Source organism: Podarcis liolepis (genome assembly GCF_965112155.1).
Source record: "Podarcis liolepis genome assembly, chromosome: 13".
In the NCBI taxonomy this organism is placed as follows: Eukaryota; Metazoa; Chordata; class Lepidosauria; order Squamata; family Lacertidae; genus Podarcis; species Podarcis liolepis.
Genome location: NC_139573.1, coordinates 18051452 through 18069952, shown reverse-complemented (window position 1 = coordinate 18069952; position 18501 = coordinate 18051452). Strand labels below are relative to the sequence as shown.

Genomic DNA, 18501 nt, shown 5'->3' with positions numbered 1-18501 from the left:
AGAAGCTTTGGGTAGACATCTGCCCCTGCTAAACATCAAGAATGAAGACTGGCCCAGAAGGAAGACTTGGCTGCAGGACTAGTTTTTCACTTAAAAGTTTAGTCCGCACAAAAGTGCAATGAAGATTCAACAGGAACGCTTGCATCTCCATTGTACAAGGGGTAGCAGTGCTGCCTTGAGTTCAGTATCTTAATAGACATGACTGTAACAGGAAGGAAGTGGCCTGTGGTGAGAGGGTGCAAAAGGAGTGTTAGGACAGGATATGCTGACAGCGGGGACGGCTGCACGACTGCAAAATCCTCACCTTTGCCTTCGCTGCTTCCAGTCTTGGATCTTGCAGGCCGTAAACAGATCTCTGTGTTTCTTGAGTTTTACAACGGTGACCAAGGGGCATTGTAAACTTCCCCATAAAAAAAAAACACCCTAGTATTTCCAGGATTACAAAAACACACCAGAAAGCAATTCCATTATTTGATAGTCAGAATTCAAAGCTAAAAGAAGCTGCTTACAGCCTCCCCTTCCTAGTGCTGCCCTGGAAGTCGCTGCCTTGCAGCCTGCATTGCAGGACAACTCTTGGTGTACCTTCTAAGTCTACAGTGCTATGATTCTATGCTGGCATGAGGTATCCTCCTTACCTGACTTAGATTGCAACTCACTCGATTTTTGTCATGGGATAATGGGTAGTTAGCATTGTTCCAAGCCACAAGGGGGAAGTAGGAAGGAGGCAGCTGGAGCTGGGGCTTTTGTCTGTTCGCTGTGATGGGTTGCTGTTGTCCCAAGTGGAGATGGCAGCACATCAAGCTTGCACATATTGGAGTTGGCAAGTGGCACCATCTTGTCTGCCCCAGAGTTGCTGTCAGCTGAGGTGTAATGGACAGCAGGCTTGTGGCAGATGGGGGGGAGTTCAGGAATGAGACGATCCCTGTCCCATTCAGAAATTATTGAATATTGCCAAAATTTACATTTTTGAGAGCCAGCTCTTTCAATCTAAATTTTATTTCCTGTCCCTCATAATTGTTGAATAGTAGCAGCCTCCATTAAGGTATTTTAAAAAATAGGATCATTTAAAAACTTGAGAAGAAAATGTTAAACTGAGCACATGGCCTCTTCCATGGAATAAAATATTAATGTGTACAAGGCCCTTGCAATAAGCTATTCAAACACAGCTGAAGTACTATTCTCAGGGCTTGGGGGGGAGGCGAGAGAGCTTGCCTTGTTGGCCCTTCGGTGGAGACTAACTAACAAATAAATACACATTTTAAAGCATAGTGGCAATAAGTCACCCCAGTAACAATATTAAAAGCAGCAGGGGGTTATCATGGCCAATGGAACACACATTCGTGGAGCATAGGAAGTGATTTGATAGGGTTTCAGACCCCACCTGGAAATTTCAGGGTCTGAACTGGGACCCTCTTGAGTGCAAAGCATTACTAAGCTATGGCCTGAACAAAGTTTTGAATGGGTTTCCAAAAGCAGATGATGGGCTACCCAAATTTATTGAGGCAAGATGTTCCATAGTGTGGGTGCCATGACAGAAGGCCCTGTTCCATCTGAGGGTTGACTGAGAGTTGGTGTCCTACACAAGAGGCCGCCTCCTTGTGAGATCTGTAACGTGTGCGCTTGTTGATACACGACTGAACCTTGCAAGGCTGGGTCTCCCATGCTGCAACAACCAAGATGCCAGTGGCCCCAAAACCAAGCAAAGTTTTTTGTCTGTGAGTTGGTGGGGGAAATACATTCCCTTGCAATCTGCATGACAGGCTTGAGCTGGAAAAAGCAGAGGCTTACACCACATCATCTTGGCACTTGGCAGAGTTCTTCCACTGCCACTAAAGCACCCACGAAGGAAGATATTTTGATTATGGAAGATTGTTTACCAGATTGCGAATGCAGGAAATGTTTTGTGGTGATCCCTTTGCAGGGCTTTGCCTGCAATTTAATCATTAGCGCACCTCAGATGCCTTCTGAAACACTCTTGACCTGTCTGCCTGCTATTGTGCAATTACCCTCCAAGAGGTATCCAGTACGTATATCACAAAATGGGTAATATAAATACACCATCAATCCCTTCAGCCGTGGGGGGTGTTAGTTAATCAGCGATACAGGCGTCTGCATTTGAGTCATACTCTTTCTCCCACCCACCTCTCACTGTCATACCTATCTCATATTCATTGCCAAACTCCAGGAGTTTGTCCTTGCATAACCAAAATAGAAATTTCTCCACCTGTTTCATACTTAACCCAGTGTGTTGACACCAGGAAAACTAACCATTGGGACATGGGCTTCCAGCTGAGCTGACAAACCTCCTCTCTCAGTGTGACTGTACCACAGAGGTCTCTGTGGGGGGGGGGGTGTTCTCCTGGGGTAGGCAAAAGAGACTGCATTGGGCAATTGGTGACTGAAGCTGACAGCAAGTGTTTGAAAGTTTGAACCAGGAAGTGGCACGTAACTGAAATATATTCAAATTCCTTATTGCTAGGCGAGGTGGGTTTTTTCCCTGAGGCTTTTGTGTACACATGTAGGAGAACAAAATAGTTCAATTTAGACTGGTAGTGGTAGGGGTTACCATATTTTAAATCTGCTTGTTATTTAGAAAGGAGTCACTGCAAGTAAAAAGCTAGCATATTGGGGAGAGAGGTTGTAGCTTAGCCTGATCAGCTTGTTTTCTACTTGCAGGAAGGTGTTTTTACAGACAGGGGGTGTTTTATGAAACTGCAGGTTATAAATACATAAGCAAACATCTGGAGGGCCAAAGGTTCACTAAACCTGAACTTGGCATTACCCCACCAGCAGTCTGGAGTAATGTAGCATATTCTATCACCTCTTATGCTTCATTCAGCTGTGTATTGAGAGCAGTCCTCTGTGTTCAGTTCAAGAGCACTTCTAAGTCTTGGTTGGGGAGTCTGGTGACTAGAATAAAATTATTTAGAAGAGCAGGCCAAAAGACAACTTCTGTGGTTATAGAGACAGGCCTTCTTCCATAACTTCACCGAAGCCTGAGCCTCTTAGGGAAGCTTTCCATTTGGGCCTGGCTTTCAGCAACTGAGGTTAAAATCCCCCACCTACCACTATTAATTTTTAATTGCTTGTTTTATGTGCACAAATATTTTATTGGCACTTGCCTCAAGTCTTCAAGATGGGGGGGGGGCGGGCTAGAAATATAAATAGGCATCCTATTATGCACATGGTCCATTATGGCAAGAAAGCATTACAATCAGAGGAAATCAAGACAGAAGTTTTTTGTAAGGCATCTGAAATGGCAGCTTGAAGTTGCATGACTCACTTTAGGAAGGGGGGGGGGAGGAAATAAAAGAAAAAGGCTGTGCCTGTGTCTCTGCACACGTTCACCAGTATAGGTTTGTATATTGCACATGCTTGGCAGCAGGAGTGATTGTGCCTCTTGCGGCTTCCAGCTAGAAGCAAGCCTACTCAAGGGTCTCTCTGCTTTCTTGGTTTTTGAGAAATATTTAGGGAGCTGCCGCTTTCTGTTGCTTAAGAAAAGCTGAGGTTTGGTAGAGGGTGCTGCATAGCGAATGCTGGGATGTAACTGCTTCAAGAAACCCCACAGCTATGAACCAGTGCGGTAGCCTTAGGCAAGTGACTCGCTCTTCTCTCAGCCCCTGCAGTTCCAGTATGAGGGTGGTAACTCTGGAGAAGGGCTGGAAGAGCTCAGTGGAAGAGCAGATATTTCGAATGCAAAAGGAGCTCTCGTGGCTCCCGGCAGGGCTAGGCAAAGCCCAGTTCTGAAACCCCCTCCTAAAAAAAGACACAGGTGGTGCTGTAGGTTAAACCACAGAGCCTAGGACTTGCCAATCAGAAGGTCGGCGGTTCGAATCCCTGCAACAGGGTGAGCTCCCGTTGCTCGGTCCCTGCTCCTGCCAACCTAGCAGTTCGAAAGCATGTCAAAGTGCACGTAGATAAATAGGTACCGCTCCGGCGGGAAGGTAAACGGCGTTCCCGTGCGCTGCTCCGGTTCGCCAGAAGCAGCTTAGTCATGCTGGCCACATGACCCGGAAGCTGTACGCCTGCTCCCTCGGCCAATAAAGCGAGATGAGCGCCAACCCCAGAGTCAGCCACGACTGGACCTAATGGTCAGGGGCCCCTTTACCTTTACCTAAAGAGCAGGTGCCAGGGAAGAGTAGTCAATGCTGAGCTCAGGATTGGGGAACCTTTGACCCTCCAGGCATTTAAGCATTTATAACCTGCAGTTTCATAAAAAATGTATCAAGGCAGTATACAATTATAATAATAAATATCAGCAAAAGCTATCTGTTACAGAAATTACAGGGGGGGCACATCTTTAAAGTTGTTAAATGTTACAAATATTATGCATAAATGTATCCTTTCGACTTGACAGCTCAGGGAAGCTACCTAGCTTTAAAAATCATATAAAATTGACTCCTTTGCCAGTTTCCTTCATTCCACTGCCAATTTGCTTCATTGGCCAAGGACTTGGAAACCACTTGGTCCCTGCCATAATCCCTCAAGTGGGAGGTCACATTCTCACAGGAAGGTACTCATAGGTGTCAATCGCTGGGCAAAGGTACTCCTCTGGACTTGCCCAGGTGGCAGATGATGCAAATCAAAGTTTTATCGTCCCTTTGTAGTAGGTGCCTAGAATGTACTTCCCAATACATATCCTGTATCTGCCTGTTGCCCCAACACATTCCTCCTATGTTTATCATGTATAACCCTCCCCTTTTCGGATGTAGCAATGATGTAGTGATGATGCTTAATGAACTGTATGCTGGGATAAGATAGAAACTTTAAAAAGTCCTTGTCACCCCATCCTCGCGGTTCAAAATTCCTCTTAGAACCTGTTGCGCAATAAACTTTGGTCTACAGCTATTTGCTCCGGTTGGTGGCTGGACTCCTTTTTTCCTTTGCAGGGACCCGCAGGCTCTGCCCAATGAGCTGGGTGACTGAGCAGCCTCGCACCTAAATTTTCCCATAACAGTATCCATTAAAAATAAATAAATACTGATTGATTAAAAAAGAGGGAATGCATCTTGCAAAGGCATGCCTAAACATTTCTAGGAGATGTCTGAAAGAAGGGTGGTTCCTCCCAAACCCCTACTGGCAAGGAGTTCCACAGGGCAAGGCCTGTCATACGAAAGCCTCAGACCCAAGCAAAGGCCACCTGAACCTCAGGGGTTTGGGGAAAAGCACCAGAAGTGCCCCCTGAGAATCTCAGTAATCAAGGCAGAGCATAAGGAATCTCATAATCTTTAAGGTACTTTGTAAGACAAGCCTCTTGAAAGTGTTGCCGAACTACAACTCTCATGAGCCCCAGCAAACATGGTCAATGGCCATGGATGCTGGGAGTTGTAGTTCAGGAACATCTGGAATATCAAAGGTCCCTCACTCCTGACTGAGATGAGCCAATGGTCCAATAAGGTGCTTTCCTATGACCAACCTTACAGGATTGTGGCATCGATAATTGTTTGTATGTATGTATGTATGTACGGTATGTATGTATGTATGTACGGTATGTAAAGTGCTCTGAACACTCCTAAAGCACACTGTTCCGGCAGCAGTGAACAAGGTGATGATAACCAAATTAAGGACAATTCTAAAGCATGCTTAGAGATTTGCATCTCCCTCAGAGGAAATGGGAATGGGGTGCGTCAGATGTCTTCCTCTAGCATGTATACAGCTGACATTATCCAAAATATCTAAAAGTCACCAGTGAATAAGGAAAAGTGAGCAGGGACTGACTCACATGAAAGCAGGAGAGTGGAGAGGAAGTATGTTGTTGTTGTTTTTTAAAAAAGTTAACAAGCAGCTGGATGCACATCAATAAAATGTTTTATGTTTGGAGATTTTAATCTAGACTCATGCAAAGGTCTTGGTTAGGCAACAATGTCTGTCAAAGCAGGCTGAAATTGATGCAGGGAAAAGCAATTTGGGGAAAAACCTCCCACACTGCGTGTTTATTTTATTTTATTTTATTGAAAGCAAAACCCACACTTTTTGAGAAAGGAAACTCCCCCCCCCCCCATTTAAATTATTTCACCTCTGACTGATTGTTTACATTTATAGATCTGTTTTTGAAAGCCTCTTATCCAGGAATGTCTCTTCTGAGCGGCAGCCCAGGGCAGGCAGACTTGGGCAAATCCATGGAGGGGCAGGCTAGTTGGAGATGCCTGAACCTGCAAGGACCTTTCCTGAAGTGTCTTCTGGCCCTTCCGGAAAATATTCTTCGTTCTCAATATGTATGGGGTGCTCTAAAGAGTTATATACCAATATTTATATCCTGCTCTCTTCACAAGGATTGAACAGAGAGGGCTTCCCAGTGGGTCTCCTATTCCAGGCACTAGCGAGACCCACATGGGCTTGGAGATTTGGCAAGTTATGTGCCTCTAGACCAGAAGGAGTGGGGAAGCTGTGTCCCTTCCATTTATTGATGGACACCCATCATCCCTGATTGCCAGCTGTGCTGGCTGGAGCAGCTGCCAGATGGAGGCCTATGGGTTCCCCACCAATAATGCCTCTCTCCGCCTCCATGCTCTGTGTACAGGATGAACAGGCAAGAGACGCCACTTCTATGCTCCAGCTCAATAAGCAAAGCCCATAATATAATCAGCATCTGCAGAAGTGCATTAAAGGAGGGGGAGGAGAGATAAACCACCATTTTGCCGCCCTGGAAGTATAGCAGGGGGTAACTATTTTGGGGCGAGTTATCTTGAATACCTTTCGAAAACACAACAACATGGAACGAGGAAGTCTCTTAAGTGTCCATATCCAATAATATAAACAGGGTCAGACCAAAGCTACATCGAGCCCAGCTAGATGTGGTCAGCTAGACATACCATTGGTGCAAAATGGGGGTAGTTGTTTGATTGGCAGCTGTGAGTTGAAATTAATTTTAAGTGCAAAATCTGACCAATGCTACCAGACAACCGCAACTCAGGGCTCATCCAGACTTCTGCCTGTCCTGCTGTTTTCCCATGGGAAAACTCAATTTTTACTGATGAATTGGAGTAAGCTTCAGTCAGGTTTTCCACACACTGGTGTTTGCTCCAATTCATAGGTAAAGAGTGGGTTTTCCCAGGGAAAGCAGTGGGGCAAATGAAAAACCACTTGGACCCATGCCTAGGAAGCATGGGGCAAACAGAAAATTTTATAGACATGTGGACAAACAGAAGTGTGGGGTACTGTGTCCCTACATCTCTCTTCCCTGTGGAACTTAATTGCTGCACTGGAAATTTGGCGTTAGTGTCTTAGAGACTGACTTGTGAGTCATGCAGTTCTTAGCTCAAAATCTTCTCTTTGCCTCAGCACAGTCAAGAAGGTGTTATATTCTCTCAGTCCTACTCAGCCTAGTCTAGTCATCTACATTATGGGGATGATAAAAAATTGATCTGCTTTACAGCTTGTTTGTGAGAATTACAACAACATAATGCATATAAAGCACTTTGGAGGTTGAGTTTCAAAATATTCAAAATATTATTTTGTGGTTGTGATCACAAGATGCGATGATCACCACTAACAGAGGAACAGGGAGTCTTATTAGTGATGGTAACTTGTTTCACCAGGTAAGAATGTAGCATCCACGTTCAAAGGCAGTCTACCATCGATTACTAGAGGCTAGAACAAAACAACAGAGGTGTGGCAAGGAGTTTCCCAGGGCCATCTGGCTGTTGGGAAACAAGGGCGCTGGGCTTAAAGGGCCTTTGGTGTGATCAAAGCAATGCTCATGAGTTCCAAAATATTATTTTCCGATCTCACGAATCTGAAACGGGTCTTCGGAATCAAACACACGAAACCACACTGACACTTCAAGGTTACAAAAGCTCTCTCTTAAGACAAGAACTGAGACAAGAACCTCTCTTAAGACTGTAGCCAAGTAACACATGGGAAAATCACAGCAACAAGGTATCCAGCGACTCTTCACCTTCACAGTTCATTTATTCAGTCTCTTATAGGTTGCTTGACAAAACAAGCGACAAAGAAGCAGCACCTCTCTCTCTCTCTCTAACACAAACACATGTTAGACTGTCTTATTGGGCATGTGGGCAATTTGTTCTCAGTGCCTCTGTCGCTGACGTCTTCCCCAACAGCACCAAACACCGCTGGCACTCTGGGCCCAGCCAGCTATTCTGTCAGGTTGGGGAGATGAGGACAGGGTGCCCCGCAGTTGCTAGGCAACTGCAATTGGGGACTGCATCTGCTGGGTTCCCCTGGCAACCAAAGCCTTTGCCGTCATCCCCCATAGGCTTGCTCATTCAGCCAGTCAGGCTGGGAAGAAGCCGCATGAGAGATAGTGATGCAGGTGCAAAGGTTGAACATGTTTGGGGGAAGGTACAAAGGAGATCAGGAGGTAGCAAAAAAATCTGCACATGGAGGCAGAGCTGAGATTTTCATTACAAGGGGTACCACTTAGCTGGGCACAGCCTGGAATATGAGTTTGAGGAAGAGTTTCTTTCCTTCCTATGTTTCAGTTATCTACTTTACAAAGTAGACATTAAAAACGAAGTACCATTTGTTATAAGCAATGAAACCTAAAGCAATTCACTAACCAACAGAGTGATGCCTACCCCTCAAGGTAAATGTAAAGGGACCCCTGACTATTAGGTCCAGCCGTGGCCGACTCTGGGGTTGTGGCGCTCATCTCGCTTTATTGGCCGAGGGAGCTGGCATACAGCTTCCGGGTCATGTGGCCAGCATGACTAAGCTGCTTCTGGCAAACCAGAGCAGCACACGGAAACGCCGTTTACCATCCCGCCGGAGCGGTACCTATTTATCTACTTGCACTTTGATATGCTTTCAAACTGCTAGGTTGGCAGGAGCAGGGAGCGAGCAACAAGAGCTCACCCCGTCACGGGGATTTGAACCGCCAACCTTCTGATTGGCAAGTCCTAGGCTCTGTGGTTTAACCCACAGCGCCACCTGCGTCCCTTACCCCTCAAGAGGGAGACGCATTTTCAAAGCTTCAATAGAACAAAATATATTTTTACATATCTCTGAAAAGAAGCAAGCGTTTGTGGCAGAAACAGACATCTTGGAGGAGGATAGGGGCAGAAACTTGACAAGGTCCAGCTTCTTGTGGGTGCTAACCTTTCATTCACAAAAGATCCTAAGCAACTTTGTTGTGCTAAGCAGTCTCAACGGGTAGCTCAACACCGAGCACATTGTAACAGTCTAACCTGGAAGTAACTAAGACGAACTAAGCTAAGACTGCATACAAGCCATACCTTTGAAGCACACTCCCAAAGGATCCTGGGAACTGTAGTTTGTTAAGGCTGCTGAGAATGGTAGCTCTGTAAGGGTGTAAACTACAGTTCCCAGGATTCCTTGGGGCAGTGTGTGTGCTTTAAAGGCACTGTGTATACCCAGCATAAATGTCTGTATTTCAGTAGTGGGCACAGCTGGATAATCAGATGAGGATTTTAAAAAGGCATTCTAGAACCTTTGGGATTCCAGAAGCAAAGCTGTGTGTCTGAGAGTACCTCCTGACCGCAGACCTGCTCCTTCAGGGACCGTGCAATCCCATCTGAAAACAGGCATTGCCCCAGCCTTCTGGTCCCCTGACTTCTACCTGAGGTACCACTTTAGCTAATAGGGCCTCCTGCTGCCGCTGCCCAGCCACCGCTGCACAATTTCTGTTCTCATCCTGAGGTAAAGTTATTAACCCGAGGTACTATTTCTGGGTTAGCAGAGTCTGTAACCTGAAGCGTCTGTAACCAGAGGTACCACCGTAATTAGTTTCACCCCAAGACTTGTCCTGCTGCTGCTAGCCCTTCAAGCATCTTCCTCACACACACATACCCCAAACTGGCCCAATTCTAAATTAGAGACCAGCCTATATAGGCAGGAAAGTTGTAATGGTGATTTATTTAAGAGGTGTCAAAACACCAGTTCCTTTAAGGAAGTAGGAACATGTTCCCCTGGCAGTGATGCATCAGTCACTGGACTGACCAAACCAGACAGTCCTCCTAGGCGACCTGTTCCGGGTCAGGAAGAGTCAAGTGAGAACATTTTGGGGCGGACTTCACCAAGAGTTTTAACGGCATCCTCAGGTGAAGTTAACTGAAATGCAACCAGTAGCAAGAGGTCAAGGGATTCCTCACTGCAGGACTTTACAGTCAATGTGGCCCCTTCCAGGCTGGTTTCTTATTCTACACGATGATAAAGCAAACTGTCAGTGACAACAACAGAGTGAAATAAATGTTTTCCCCAAGAATGACACTGAGCTGCTGTTTAGAGGAGGAAGATGAAATTAATTTCAAGCAGCCTGAGGTGACATAACCTTAAGTGGAAAGGTCTGAACCCTTCATCCCAATATAACTAGTTCAACGACTTGAAAGTAGAAACCCTGAAAGGGGGGGCAGTGAAAAGGGACAAGGAAATGTAATTTCTTCCTGAGCCCCCCAGAAAGCCTGGCCCATCAGTTCTCTCACAACTTGAACACTCTCCCTTTTCCCCATGAGATAAGCTGGCAGCGAAATTCATCTTATGTCAACCATAGTTAAATATTTATTAGGCTTCTCCTGCCAGAAAGGTGGCACAAGATACAGACCGGAAGGGAGATCCGTCTCTTTCCAAAAACTGCAGCCGATATAAAATGTTGCCTGTGTCTTTGCATTTAAAGGGCAGGGTTGTTTTTTAAATGTAAGTTGCATTGGGGGAAGGAGAGAGGGAGAGCGCTGATAGATCAGTGTGGACGTGAAGGAGGAAATTAACCCCTTAATCCTCTTTGCTGCTATCCTGAGGGAAATCCCCTTTTGGGAGTTAGTTTTTGCACTGAGAGGAATTCCTAACTGACTGCCAACCTGTAAAAAAAAAAAAAAAAGCATTTCATTCCACATCTAAGAAAGGCCCTTATTTATTTAATTTTAGGAATGAGATCTGCTGCCATGGTGGGAGGGAAGGGCTCTAGCAATCTCTTCTTGAAGTAAAGGAGAAAGGAATGAGGTCAAGTGGCTCAAAGCAGGAAGGACCAGAGCACTTTCCTGACTTTCGGCTGCCAAGAAAATTGCTCTTTGCCCCAAGGGAGTGGCAGTCTTTAAAATGTGCAGGTTGGCATTAGGAGGGGAGGGGACAGGAGCATGATGTGTGTGTGCGTGTGTGCGTGCCTCTATATATGCACATGTACAGTCATTCAAGCGGGTGAACAGGTGCAAGATTAGAGAGGTCCTGACAGGCAGAGAGGAGGAGTAAGTTTCTGTCTTCTCCACACCTCATTTTTTTTCTTCCTCCTCCAGTGCCTCAAAAAATCACATCAACCTGCTTATCCAGCCACTCCCGGCCAGGATAGTCCTGCTCTCAACACTTATCACACATTGCATTTGATCTGGGATCTTCTTGAGTTCAGGGATCCCAACCCACCTGATTTCACTCCATTTCCAGAGGACCTGAAGGGCTCCCTCCGCTCTGCTCCTAATCCATGAGCATCATTCCCTTTCCAGAGACTTCAGCGGGCCCCGGCTGAGCCTGACGTCTCTCTCCTGCCTTCACCCACCAAGCCAAGGACTTTTAGCCTCTTTCCACCACTGCCATGGGATTCCAGCTACTCCTCTTTGGGCTGCCTGCCCTTGGGATCTATGCCCTGATATCCCACTGCCTGAGAAAGAAGCCGCATCTGCTCCACAAGCCACACAGGTTTCCTATTCGATGCCGGCACGTCTCCCACCGGGGCGGTGAGTTCTGCAAGGATGTTTGCTTGGGGGGGAGGCATTGACAGAGGTCTGGGAGGGGAGGGGTGGCGTGCTGCAGCAAGCCAGGGCTGAGAGAGAGAAGCCGTAATTCCTAGCAGCTAGCCCTCCCACTCTCCCCGTTCTGACAGGTGCAGATGTCTTTGTTTCTGCTCCAGTTCTCTAGACCTGCAATGCCGCATTCCTAGATCACAAAAAGAACAGGCCCTTGGTGTCCCTGGAAGGGGACTGGGGTAATGCCATGCCAGCCCTTAGGAAGCCGAGTGCCTGCCTTCTGTCAACATCTCCGTTTTCTTCCCAGGTGCTGGAGAAGAGATTGAGAACACTTTAGGAGCCTTTAGCCAGTGAGTGTTGCCCCCCCTTCCTTACACCCCATCCTGCCTTGCACTGATGTTGCTGCTACAGCCATCCAGCCTCCCATGCTGATCTTTCTCTCCGCCCTTCCAGCGCACTGACCCAGAGGACAAACCTCTTGGAGCTTGACTGCCACATGACAAGAGATGGGGTTGTGGTTGTGTCCCATGATGACAACCTGGAACGCCAAACAGGGCATAACATCAAGATCAGCGAGACAGACTATAAGGTTTGCGACGTACCCTGCCCCTATTCATTACTATTTGTGATATTTATTAGAGTTGCGTCCCTCTTTCTGTCTGCGGTCGAACACAAGGTAGCACCTGTCTTTGGAACTCCCTGCCTCTTGAGAACTAGAAGGGGCCCATACTATATTGTTTTGGATGCCCACCAAAAACTTTATTTCATCAAGCCTATCCATCCAGAGAACTTCACCTGACCCATGTTCATTTTTTTAAAAAATCTGATCGTATCTGTGTTTTTATAATTATTTTATGCGTATTTGCTTATTAATATCGTGGATTTTAGCTATGGTTTATCTACAATTTTATTATGTGCCCCACAGAGAGCTCTTTGATTAAGCAGTTTGTACATAATTCTAAACGAAGGAAGGAAGGACGATGAGGTAGTGAATGTGGAGTTCCCAGGTGGTCTCCCCTCCAGCCACTGACCAGACCCTCTGGCAAGGTGACTGAATAATATAATTTTTTTATTAAATTTTCTGTAAATTTAAAGTCTTCCTTCATACATCCTTAAGATATCAGTAACTTCCCTTCTTCTCTTTCCATGGTTCATTTTACATATCATCAACCATATTTTACAAAAACTAAACCATTCAGTATTTCATTATTACATCCATCAAAACTTATTGAAGTTATCTTAATGCTGCCAGCGCTTTCAGCTGTACACAGTTATTTCCCATATATTCAATAAATGTTTTCCAATCTTCTCTAAACGTATGTTCTTCTTGTTCTCTTACTCTATAAGTTAAGTCTGCAAGCTGAGCATATTCTGTCAACTTAAGTTGTCATTCTTCTTTGGTTGGGACCTCACTCGTTTTCCCTTTTTTTGGCTAACAAATCACAGGCTGCAGTAGTGGCGCACATAAATAACATTTTCTGACACCTGGGAATTTCAGTCTGAATTACCCTCAACAGAAAAGACTGGTTTTTTGGGGGGGAAATACTTTTAAACATTTTTCCCCCAATTCATTATGGGTCATTTCCCAATACTCTTTTACCCTTTTACAAGTCCCCTGCAGGTGACTGAATCGTGTTCCTAGAGGCCATTTGCTGGAGGACAATGGCTCTAAACCCAGGACCTGCCCCCATCCCAAAGAACCCAGGGGTCCTTGCCCCAAGCTATGTTCTAAGCCCCCCAATCCCACATCTCCCCAAGAAAACCCGGGTGTCCTCCTGGCTCCTTAGTCCTTACCCTAATTGTGTCCCATAGGATCTGCCACCCTATAAGGATTCTCTGGAGGTGAACTTTTCCCCAGGTGAGTAGGAGGAGCAGAGCTGCTTTGGTTTGAGGGGTGCTGTGTTTGGGGTGCTCACGTGGGGTGGGGTTCTGCACCAGCAAAGTATGCTTCACCTGCTGCATAAGCCACCCTTTCCAACAGGACGCTACTCCCATGGCAAAGACCACCGGATTCCACGCTTGGAGGAGGTTTTCCAGAAATTCCCTGGAGTACCGGTCAATCTAGAAATCAAAGAGGATAGCGACGAACTCATACGAAAGGTATGGGGGCAACAAGCTACTCGCGCTTCTTTTCTTTCCAACATCTTCATTCTAGGTCACGATCCAGATTTTTGCTAATCTCCCCTTTCAATATTCAGACCTCACCCTACTCCTAATCAGGGACACACAGCTCATCACACCTTATACAGTGGTACCTCGGGTTAAGTACTTAATTCGTTCCGGAGGTCCGTACTTAACCTGCCTGAAACTGTTCTTAACCTGAAGCACCACTTTAGCTAATGGGGTCTCCTGCTGCTGCTGCGCCGCCGGAGCACGCTTTCTGTTCTCATCCTGAAGCAAAGTTCTTAACCTGAAGCACTATTTCTGGGTTAGCAGATTCTGTAACCTGAAGCGTATGTAACCTGAAGCATATGTAACCCGAGGTACCACTGTAGTAGGTTATGCTAACCTAGGCAACATCAGTGCTGCTCTCCTATCTCCACATTTTCACTCTCCCACTCATAAAAAGGAGTCTCATGCACCTTAAGGACAAATATAAATTTATTGTAGCACAAACCTCTGGGGACTAGGCACTCCGCTTCATCAGACGCATCCTTGGATTAAGTGGGCTCTAGTCCACAAAAACTCACACTACAATAAATTGCTAGCAATTAAGGTGCTACGCAAGGCTCATTTTTTGTTTTTGCTCTAACATGGATACTACCCTCCCTGGGATTTCCCTCCCATTCATATAACTCAACCACATTTGTAAGGAAGCTGATCTTTGTAGTCAACTACCAAGTTGAAATTAATTCAAACCTCTGAAGGGCTGGACTGTGTGGAACAGACTGCCCTGGTCCAGACACTTAGCTCACACCAATGACTGGTAACTAGAGAGACCATCTGTGCCTTCCCACAACGATCTTCCATTCAGTTTCCAGGACTTAGACAACTACAGAAAGTCTGTGCTTTTGAGAAAAACCTGTTAACTGAATCCATGTTGCTCTGCCTTCTTCCTCTTGTGCACAGGTAGCAGATCTTGTCCGAGAATACAATCGCTCCCACATCACCATCTGGGCCGCCTTTGACGGGAAAGTACTGAAGAAATGCTGCGCAGCTGTATGTTATTGACAGTTTTTCATCCACCTTCACAGCTATTGGGCTCTCAGTAACTGATATGCTGGCACCGTTAAATGAGGCAATGCCTTTGATTGGTCCAGGTTTCTGACTGTAGAACAGAATGCAGGTTTTCAGACTATACAAGACTCTCTCATATAGCAAAAAAAATAAAAATAAAAATGAGGCATGGGTCAAAAGTACATGCCATAATAAATCAATCAGGGCATGGCTAGGAGACAGCTTCCTGCTTTCTCTGTTTGCTTCTTTGCCTACACTGGTCCAACTTGTTAAGCTGCCAGGTTCCTCTGTCAGTGACCTTGGGGGATGTACATCTGTGCAAGATATCAGGAGCTCCCACAGGGAATTCTGACATCCCTGCAACTCATAGGCTTGCTTGGGGGAAGATAAATGTCCAAACCAGTTCAAGTGTGCAGTGCAGATGTATGATACCCACAGATATGTCCCAGATGAGCTGAAGGAATCAGTGGGGGTGATGACAACATGTTCCGTATTTCTTCCTGGCTATCAAGCCTAGAAACCACAAAACCCTCACCTCATTTTCTCCTCTTTACCCATCCCCCAGAACACAGAGATGCCCTACATCTTCTCCATGAAACGTGGCATCACGATCCTTCTCCTGTACTACATAGGGATCCTGCCGTTTGTGCCGCTGAAAGAAACCTTCCTTGAGTTTCCATTGCCCTCCATTATGAACAGGTGACAGAAGCTGGGGGAGGTGTATGTGTGTGTCTGTGTGAAAAGAATTGTAAAGGTTCAGAGGGACAGTTTTCCTGGTGTAAGGATCAGCAACTGGAAGTCTTTTCCCAAGACTTTTTGTCCATCTGCAAATCTCAGGGCTCCACAAGCCCATTGATACTTCCGTGCGTTTGTGTGTGTGTGGCTATGTTGGCCGCATATGCACCGGCACTCACACCTTAACATCAAGAACAGAGGGAATGATGGCTAAATGGCAAGCCCCCGTTGGAAGGCAGAATATCTCTGAGTACCAGTCACTGTTGCCTTCATGTCCTGCTTGTGGGATCCTCAGAGGAATTTTGGGACCTTCGGTCTGATCCAGTTAGGACTCAACTGGTGTGATTTAGACTATTTGACAGAGCCGGACAGGGGCGCGGACTTATAAAAAATATGGGGGGGGGTGCGGGAAAGCTCATGAATAATAAATAAGCTCATGAATATGCAGATAAAGTGGCGCCGCCTCCTCGTGAGGGAATAGGGGAGAGCATGCTGCGCCTATTAATCAGCTCCGAAGGAAACTGGGTGGAGCTTTTGCTCGGGAGGGAGGGCAAGAGGCATGCAGCCCGACCCTGTGCATTTTGGGCTGGGGGAGGGCAGGAAATGAGGACTTCTCAGTGATCTGTTAACTCTGCTGCCTTTTTGTTTTCCTTTAATTGCAGGACATATTTTCCAGTAAAAAAGGGCTGGTTTGGAGCACTGCTGGCTAAATTTGCCCACAAGTGAGTGAAAGCAAGCAATACTTTACCTGCTCAGTTCTTAAGAAGCCTGCTCACCACCAAACCGGAGCCATTTCATCACCTGCTGCTTCCCTCTTCTGTATCTCTAATCTAGAGAACTGACTGATGCTCAAAACTATCAGGATAGAGAGGTCCACATGACCTACCCACCTGATTTCCCCCCCTCTCCACTTTTAGCTGCTGTTCTTTTTTCTTTTTCTTTTTTTAGGTCATAGTGGGTCATGGTTTTGTTAAGGGGGCCATCACAAAAGGTAAAGGGGCAGTTTCTCTTGTTCTCTCTCCCTCCCCCAAATGTTACCACTTGAACAGCTCCGATATACCCCAGCATATTTTTCTTTCTTTTATAGGATGACAATGCGGGGAAAGCTTTTCAAGCATCTGGAAGACAGAGGAATACAGGTAAATTAACTTGGAGGAATCAGGAATTATGGTCCCTCCTTAGCAGAAACTGCTGAAGGCTGAGCTAGAAGGCTTTAGCCCGGTATTTAAGTATTTTGCAATAGGTGGCAAGGGGAAGAGGGATATTTGACTTCTTAATGTCACTATTAGCTATATTTACATATAGTGCTGACACTTCACCCAAGAGGCACAGAGTCATAATAATAGCGTATTCTTGTGTGTTCAGGAAAAAGAGCTGCATAGTTCATGTTTATATGTGCAACAACCCTGGGTGGTAGATAGCTGAGAGAGGTGTGCCCAGCACTTTCACCTACCTCCGCAAGTACAGTGGTGCCTCGCAAGACGAAATCAATTCGTTCTGCAAGTTTTTTCGTCTTGCAAATTTTTCGTCTTGCGAAGCACGGTCAAGTCGCAACTGCACCTCTTCAAGCGGTTTTAAGAAAAAGGAAACAAACTTGCAAGACATTTTCGTCTTGCGAAGCAAGCCCATAGGGAAATTCGTCTTGCGAAGCGACTCAAAAAATGAAAAAATCTTTCGTCTTGCGAGTTTTTCGTCTTCCGAGGCATTCGTCTTGCGAGGTACCACTGTATCATGGCTTTCACTGTTTTAGGATTTGAGAGTGTGCTTATAAATGGTTGTGTCCCTTTCCTAGGCAGCAAGGGGTGCCTAAATCAGGTTTTTTTAAATGGATTATATCCTCCTCCTAAGCAAGCTATGGTATCTTAAAGACCGAACTTTGGCTGCATTGCATGCCATCTATTTAAATCACATTACTCCCTCCCAAAGAATCCTGGGAACTGTAGTTGGTTAGGACATTAATAGCTCTATGGGGATAAACTACAGTTCCTTCTTTTAGGGAAGTCATGTCTTTTAAATGCATGCATGGTGCAAATATGCACTCTCTCTCTCTCTCTCTCTCTCTCTGTGTGTGTGTGTGTGTATGTGTGTTTTGCTTTACTGCAACAGATTAATTCAGCTCTCCTCCTCTGTAGTTGCAACTACAGCCTTGTGAAAGTACCGTAGCTCATTACTCCCACATTTCAGGTAGGGAGCCGAGATGTAGAAACAGTAGCATATTTAAGACACACGTTGCCAGATTTGTGTCATGTGTACTTGAAAGCTTAGTGGTGCTTATGGCATGCGACGGAATGCCGCTTTAACAAGTTCATAACCGAGACAAAATCTCAAGCAGGAATTTCCTCCCTCAGAGCTCACACAACCCACTCTATATTGGTTCTCAGATGCCTGTGGCATTAGTGCAACCATCTTGTGTTTTCCAATCAGTAAAGTCATCCTTATGATTTTTCCTAACCAGGAAGTTTTCTTCTTCTTCCCAGAAAGAGCATCTTGCTGACTGCAAAGCAGTTATTGTGGCTTTTCCTCCACCACCAACATCCTGCTTGCAGGGAAAATGTTGACTGAATTAATAGCTGCATAAATAAGTGATCAGCTAGAACAACTAAGGGCTCCACTCTCAAACCCGTCATCTCTTTTTTCTTTGTTTCCGTATAGGTTCTTCTTTGGGTCTTGAATGAGGATAAGTATTTTGAGGAAGCCTTTAGCTATGGAGTCTCCGGAGTCATGACCGATTATCCCACCCTCCTCCGGAAGTATCTAGACGCTCACCCGCCCCTTTGCAGTGAATGATCCTCAATGTGGGAGAATAGCTCCCAACTGGAAAAGGGGGAGAGGTGTTTGAGGTCAGAAGAGAAGAAAAGACATTTTGTTGGGGGTGGGGGTAAAATAAGAAACAAATAAACCTGTTACTAGTAGTGTGTTGTGTTTTCATTGAATGAGC

At 45.8% G+C, this 18501-nt stretch overlaps 1 protein-coding gene across 1 annotated transcript; it reads left to right on the top strand.

Moving 5' to 3' along the window:
- The first annotated feature begins 11053 nt into the window (after positions 1-11053).
- GDPD3 (glycerophosphodiester phosphodiesterase domain containing 3) lies at positions 11054-18473 on the top strand. The gene is made up of 10 exons (XM_083469229.1): positions 11054-11642; positions 11959-12001; positions 12105-12240; positions 13464-13509; positions 13633-13751; positions 14721-14810; positions 15394-15527; positions 16226-16285; positions 16651-16702; positions 18216-18473. The coding sequence occupies exons 1-10, from the start codon at positions 11501-11503 to the stop codon at positions 18348-18350; spliced, it is 957 nt and encodes a 318-aa protein (XP_083325355.1). The 5' UTR covers positions 11054-11500; the 3' UTR covers positions 18351-18473.
- Positions 18474-18501: the final 28 nt, after the last annotated feature.

What these genes read in the sequence shown, in the direction of transcription:
- GDPD3 (XM_083469229.1), top strand. Translation starts at nt 11,501, where the DNA reads ATGGGATTCCAGCTACTCCTCTTTGGGCTGCCTGCCCTTGGGATCTAT. An exon ending in GGAGGTGAACTTTTCCCCAG is followed by an intron (nt 13,510 to 13,632) that starts GTGAGTAGGAGG and finishes CCTTTCCAACAG; the next exon opens with GACGCTACTCCCATGGCAAA. An exon ending in GCGACGAACTCATACGAAAG is followed by an intron (nt 13,752 to 14,720) that starts GTATGGGGGCAA and finishes TCTTGTGCACAG; the next exon opens with GTAGCAGATCTTGTCCGAGA.